The sequence below is a fragment of the Corticium candelabrum genome, chromosome 16 (genome assembly GCF_963422355.1).
Source record: "Corticium candelabrum chromosome 16, ooCorCand1.1, whole genome shotgun sequence".
NCBI classification, from domain to species: Eukaryota; Metazoa; Porifera; class Homoscleromorpha; order Homosclerophorida; family Plakinidae; genus Corticium; species Corticium candelabrum.
Genome location: NC_085100.1, coordinates 3349545 through 3356567, shown reverse-complemented (window position 1 = coordinate 3356567; position 7023 = coordinate 3349545). Strand labels below are relative to the sequence as shown.

At 40.0% G+C, this 7023-nt stretch overlaps 2 protein-coding genes across 2 annotated transcripts in view; both read left to right on the top strand.

The window, feature by feature from the left end:
• Positions 1-6106, top strand: part of LOC134192520 (uncharacterized) — a 7311-nt gene extending 1205 nt beyond the window's left edge. Inside the window, exons 3-12 of the mRNA XM_062661256.1 lie at positions 3461-3580; positions 3765-3890; positions 3960-4085; positions 4621-4746; positions 4808-4933; positions 5095-5220; positions 5288-5410; positions 5495-5620; positions 5689-5803; positions 5983-6106. Of these exons, the coding sequence (XP_062517240.1) occupies positions 3461-3580; positions 3765-3890; positions 3960-4085; positions 4621-4746; positions 4808-4933; positions 5095-5220; positions 5288-5410; positions 5495-5620; positions 5689-5803; positions 5983-5998 (1130 nt within the window). The 3' untranslated portion in view covers positions 5999-6106. The remainder of the gene's footprint in view (positions 1-3460; positions 3581-3764; positions 3891-3959; positions 4086-4620; positions 4747-4807; positions 4934-5094; positions 5221-5287; positions 5411-5494; positions 5621-5688; positions 5804-5982) is intronic.
• On the top strand, positions 2577-3248 carry LOC134192387 (uncharacterized). Its single transcript, XM_062661127.1, has one exon. The coding sequence runs from the start codon at positions 2586-2588 to the stop codon at positions 3210-3212; it is 627 nt and encodes a 208-aa protein (XP_062517111.1). The 5' UTR covers positions 2577-2585; the 3' UTR covers positions 3213-3248.
• Positions 6107-7023: the final 917 nt, after the last annotated feature.

Genomic DNA, 7023 nt, shown 5'->3' with positions numbered 1-7023 from the left:
AGCCAGACCACGTACTTTCTCTCGTTATCTAACTAAAGTTTTTATCTGAGCGTATAATTATGATTCACACTATGTGAACGCTTGAGCGTCGCGTCGCGTTTGGTCGCGTCGTACAAATTCAAACTGGAAATGGGTCCGTCGACGTTACCCGTCCAAATAGAATGGACTTTCTAATTAAGCAGCCAACAGGAAGCTGTCCACGTCCTGTCGGAAGTATCACCTAGATTTCGACCAATCACAGCTAACTAGAAATGCACGTGTGGCCGTGATGATTTCGTCGCTGTCGACGTTGAGCTGTCTAGAGATTGGTTAGGGAGCTGTCCTTGGTTGTGTATGATCAGCTGAAAGATATACTCTATAGACCAATTTCAGTTAAGATCGTTCGAACACGTATAGAAATGGAATTTGAGTAAGCTGAGTGTTCCGGCAGAGTTCTGCCAGTAGAAATTCGAAGCGTGAGTGGTCAGTTCAAGAATTCATGCAGCGACGTGTACGGCGCGCTGAAATCATATTGTGAATGGTACAACTCGTGTGACGCGACGAGTGCCACTTCCACGCAAGACTACGCGTCGCAGGTGACGCTCATCAAGCGTTCGCATATATTGTAAATGCAGTTTTACGTTTATGGTGAAAGTATGAAAATACATTCGAAGTATTGCTATGAATGTATGGAATTAAGAACTTGAAAAGTGTCTTCTTTATATATATATATATATATATATATATATATATATATATATATATATATATAAGTGTTCTATTGTGTCCTTGAAAGCCAGAAGAAATGGTATCCCACTGATTGATGATGTCTTTGAACATATTTCTTTCAAAGTCTTTAAAGTGAAAGATGATATGAAGCCCAGAGATTCAAAAACTAGTGGCTAGAATAGACCAACTGTTGTGGTAACATTGGCTTCATGCCTGGCATCTTTTTCACATTCTACTGCTTCTGCAGCTGCACCAAGACTGATTGCTGCTTTGCCTATATAGGAAGGCTTTAAAGAGTTACAGATTGTAACATCGAAATATATATGTCGACCATCCATGAAATCTGGTTGAAATACGTCTCCTGGTCTGCTTAAATCATAACCCAAGCAATTCTGTTTTTTACCTGCTTGCTTGGAATATTACTTCACAAAGAGCATTGTGATGTTGAAAACGTAGCGAACGTCTAGGGCAGCTGATTAGGTGGTTACCAAACGGATCAATTGTAGCGCCACAACAGCAAGAATCGGAAGATGGTGGAAGAAGAAAGATCGCAATGCCGAGCCATGTCCGGATCTCAATTACAAATTCATGCGGGGGAATGGTGAGGCCTAGATTGGGGATGGTTAGTGCCCGCAACCAAGCCCCCGCATGGTTCGACGAAATTGTATTCCAACGCACTTTGTCTCTTAAACTCCCATTTTTCGTTAAGAAGTTGAACGCGTTGTAATGTGTCTGTTTCTGAATATTCTGCTGAGAAGCTCTGTTGAGATCCAAAGTGTGCATTGCTGGCAATTTCTTTCTAAGAATACTGTGCGCTTCATTTTTGCCTTGAACTTGAAAATCAGGACAAAATACCTCTTCAGCAACTTCGGTGTTCGAATTGCTTGCGTTTCTTAGGAGACTCTGAATCAACGATGAAAGCAGCCGCTGATGAAGTTAGTGTTTCTCTGAGACTAAGTCTTTCTGTGCGAACTGGTAATTCGCGTGGAGCCACGAGGAATCTGGAATAAATGAGCGAGTGATTAGTTCAAGAGATTGTCTCAAACCTTTGTCAAAGCGAGAAAATTCACTCTCAGTCAGACCAGATGTTACAGTCCGCAAAAGATGATGGACCTTACAGACACTAAAACAACTGCGCAAAAGGTGTAATTCAACTTGGGGGTCGTCTTTGTCGTTGAGATGGGATTGAATATCAAGGACTTTGTCTATCCGCTTAGCGACCCTATTTTTTAAAAATATCTGACGCATGGACTGGTGAACCGAGCAATTCTAACCCGTCAGTAAGCCTATGAATTTCAGTAGGAAATTGAGGGAACGTATTGTCCCGTGATGGCCAATAAATCTCGCATTTATCCAGATTGATGTGAGAACCGAATCGAGGACCTTTTGTTAAGAACAATTATTCTAATATAGAAGAGATGCAGTCTCGATCACCAACAAATGTGCCGTCATCCAGGTATCATAGTTGCAGATCTATGCCACGAACATTGCTGATGTCGTCCAGAACTAGTAATACCATGGAAAATAGCATTGGACCTAGTTGGTCTCCTTGTTGAGCGCCAGCAGTTGACAGGATGCGATGTTTGCCAAACCAAAGTTTTCCGGGTGAACTATAGCGCCACTGAACCCAAGCAAATAATTCTGGAAATTCGTCACGTAATCGCAAAAGAAATTTTTCACATTCGTTGAATGCATTCTGCATATCGACTTTGAAAAAGCATAGATTTTCTCTCGAGCTATTGGTAGTGATGTAAGACTTCAGAGTGTGAATAGCTGCCTCCAATCTATTACTTACACCTACTCCAACTTGACCATACGGTAAGAATACTGTATACATACATACATACATATATATACGGCTCTGGTTAGGGATTAAGATGTTTCCCTCTCCTCCAACTTCGATCCTGTGCACTTGTCGTCAACACATCGATCCTTTTGGAGATCACCTCATCAGCTGTGGTACAGGTCCAGAACGCACCAGAAGACACAACGCATTGGCAGAAGTCATTTTCCAGGCGTTATTAGTTGAGAATAAAGACGTGGTAAAGGAAGTGAGATGCAGTGGTAGTGACGAAAGTCGTCCAGGTGATGTTTTTCATCCTGACTTTTTAGAGGGCAAACCAGCTTATTTCGACATAACAGTCAGAAACTCATTGCAGCCATTGTACGTGACAAAAGCAGCAGTAAGGGCTGGGGCAGCAGCTGAAGCAGGTGAAGAACAGAAGGACACACGTCACGAAGCAAACGTTCTGGCAACAGGTGGTCTTTTTTACCCCTTGGTATTGGAAACATTGGGTTTCTGGTCTCCGTTCAGCATTAAAACGTTAAAAGCTATTGCATCTAAAACTTCAGCTGTCAGCGGAATTCGATTCCATCAAGCTTTCCAGAATTTGACGCAACAACTTTCGGTACAGTTGTGGAAATACAATGCAAGGATGTTGTTCAGAAGAATTCAACTTGAAGTACAGGACATTGATAGTTGGGATATACCCACCGTAGCGTAGTGTAGAATTTGGTAGTTAGTTCTGTTTAAATGTAAAAGTAAAAATAAAAAAAAAATAAAAAAAATATATATATATATATATGTATATGTATATGTATATGTATATGTATATATGTATGTATGTATATATACACACATTATATGTAACGTAACGTACAAAATTCAGTCGGTTGAGGGTTGGTAAAGATACAAAACATTACCGATTGTGTTGCTGATCATGAGTTGGCCGTTCTTTGCTGTTACTTGCAGCTCGACATTGGGTGGCAAGCTGTCGACGCTCGTTAGCACAGTTTTCTCTTGCTGAAAAGGTGCTTCTTCTTCAACTCAAATTTGATGAAAGCCAGGGAGACAAAAGAAACATGTCACGAGGTAAGTGTGTTTGTTTTTTGTCATTGGGTAGTACTGTATAGGATAGTGTAGATGCTCGCGTGTATCTATGTCTATACTTGCTAAGCGCTGCATGCATTCTGCATCTATACGCGCACGCGTGATTCTGTAGCTATTTTTCATTCCCGGTCTGATACATACACGCTGTGTTTGGTTATATTTCTAGCTCTCAATGGTTTGGGCTTGGTATATAGAAATTGGGGGAAAATGGTCAGAGCAATCAAAATGTATGAAAAGTCGCTGAATCTGCGAGAAGAGCTGAACGAGAGTCTTTCGTTCGATTATTCTATAAGTACTGTGGGCAGCTTATCGTTATGTATAATTGCATTTCCACGAGCTGTTTTTGTTAATTTCTGTATAGCGCTTATAAATCTTGCCAACTGCTATTTGTCATTCGGACGATTAGTACAAGCTCAGGATTTGTACGAAGAGGCTATAAAGATTAGGCAAAGCATATTACCCTCACAACATCCGCGGTTGGCATTAGGTTAGAAGTCAATTTCGATAATGGCTTGATGATTTCATATCTAAAATATAACTTGTATTATAATTTTATTAATATATATTGAGTTTTTGTAACTATCACTGATCCAGATTGTATACAGACGATATTTTGATAACAGGTGTTGTGACGAAAGGTAAATTGACTCTACATCGTTATTTATTGGTGTGCGTGGATGCGTGCGTGCGTGCGTGCGTGCGTGCGTGGGTATATGCTTCAATGCAACTGTGTATATAGTTATTCGTGTTAGAAACATCAGTTATAGGTGAGTCTCTAAGCGTTTTGTGTCTGAATAGATCTACATGCTTGTTGAACACCTGTGTGGTTGGATAAATAAACAAATGGTTAGTATCATTAGGTCTAAACGTCTTACTTGAACTTGATATTAATTAGCAATGCTGACAGTACAATGTGCTATTTGTGTAATAAGCACGGCGATCATTATTCATTCGTTCTATATTCTTGGTTACAAGCAAGTTATGCATTATTATAGTTATCGTGGCTTATGTTGATTCTGTAGGAATGAGACGACTAGCATACTGCTATTGCATGCAAAGCGATGTGTTAAATGGTACAAAGTTGGCTCTAGACGCTTTAGACATGATTACTTTATTTCTTCCTCGCAGCCATCCTCACGTTTACGGGTGTAAGAACTGTTCTTATGACCTGTCTAAACAAACTGTTGTAAGTGCAATTAATTGCTGCAGATTTTACTACTATCGGCTATTGCTGCCTCGTCTCAAACAACAGCACTTGTTCTATCGAGTTTTATGAGAAAGCTGTGGAACTTTTTGAAGAAACCACCAAATTTGAGACATCCTTAGTAATTGCTGGTATATATGCTTTTGTCATAAAAGGATTGTTTTATTTGCCGTTGTGTTTGTGGATGTTTGACTTACTGCATGCACAATAGCAATTCTAGTAATTCTACTGACGTTTTATTGACGATCTCTGCTGCATAAAGCGATAAGATTCTTGCTTTGTTCTTGTTCAGCTAGGAGAGGGCTCGCTCGTGCTCTCGGTAAAGATGAAAAGAAAGACGAGGCTATGGAAATATTGAGAGAATCTCTAACTCTCGCGAAGAAGGAATTACCAGAGGGTCATCCAGATATTATTTACAGTAATGCTATATTCCAACAATGTTTGGTATTTGTCTTGATTTACTAACCGAATGTACATCATTGCAGCTGCCGTCGACCTCGCCGTGTTTCTAGCCATGACACGAGACTACGAAAACGCCATCCATCTTCTCACGAAGTCTTTGCTCGTACTGCGTGACAGCAACCCAACTAGCGTATACACTGCTAAAGGTGAAACCGTGCTGATAGCTATGAATGTGGAGCAGAAAGACTATACGTTATAGGATTACACTGAATGTCTTGTGGTTGTTGTAGCTTTATATTGTTTGGCGTATAGTCAGTATAAATTGAAACGATGGGAAGAAGCAGCAGTGAGTGGCACTGAAAGCTTGCGACTGCGCAGAAAGATGTTTCCTCATGGACATGTTAGGATCACTGAAAGTAAAGACAATTCGATATTCAGTGTTTACCGTTCTGAGCGTGTATACATGTATATATATCTTTTACAGCTATAACGCTGTTAGATAAAATTTTCAAGGTCAAGCAAGGTGTGGGGTGTTTTTCATTTCCGGACTTTCTTATTTTGTACTGTGCGTGTTTCACGATAGTTCACGTGATGAAGAGGTTGATCTTTTAGTGTTTGTTAGTCGTTAAGTAGCCCTACCTTAGATGGTTAAATATATATATATATATATATATATATATATATATATATATATATATATATATAAATATATATATATATATATATTATGTATGTACTCTTGCCAATTTTGTGTTCTGCGAATTCTCTATGTATACAGGTTATATTTGCTTTGATGGTGGTCGTGCGGTTGAATTCGTTATACATATGGGAGTCACTTGAATTGGGACAATAGCTTGCTGATAGCAGTCTGCACACATACGGTACTACCAACAGACTACCTGGAATAGAGGCCTTAGTTAGGCTAAATTCCTCGCGTGTCGAGTCAAACTTCACTGGCATTGCGTTGACACACACGCACGCGCGCACGCACACACACACACACACACACAAACACACACACACCACACACACACACACACACACACACACACACACACACACACACACACACACACACACACACACACACACACACACACACACACACACACACACACACACACACACCACAACCACGCAGGTAACAAAAATTCTTGTGTTTAGTCATATTGTGAATGTCAAGGAAAGTACAAAACAATTAAGGCCTGCAATCTGATTCGATTACAGAATTTCTGTTTGCAGTGAGCAGGTGGCTTCTGATGCGACGGTAGAGTCTGGCTATGCGAGACTGCCTTCTCAACATGCGTTTCCAATTAGCGCGTTAACGTTGACTGCAACAAAGGTGTTAGTGGTCTGTGCACCATAATATTTATTGCTAGATTTATGACTACATCAAAATCTAGTGCAATTATATATATATATATATATATATATATATATATATATATATATATATATATATATATATATATATATATATATATCGTTTTACTGCTATACCATGCTCTTACAGGAGATCATTGCGGTACCGCTCCGGAATTTCCTAGCTATTTTGAATCTGCACCAAGCTTTCTAAGATGTCCTTACGGATCGGTTATCGACACGTTCGCAGACCACGTGTTGGGCTGTGGCGACGGTCTCTGACGTATCAGAATGTCGCGTAATGCAATGCTCTTTCTATTGATAACCATGTCGCGGCAGTATAGTGATGGCAACTCAAGACCTGTTGACATCTTTCATCCCCATAGATTTTGCTCAGGGTAAAGCAGCATACTCCTTCAACCTAACTGTTAGGAATTCCTTCCAACATTCGTATCTC

Bases quoted from the DNA above. Each gene is read 5' to 3' on its own strand.
- LOC134192387 (XM_062661127.1), top strand. From the start codon at position 2,586: ATGTTTCCCTCTCCTCCAACTTCGATCCTGTGCACTTGTCGTCAACAC.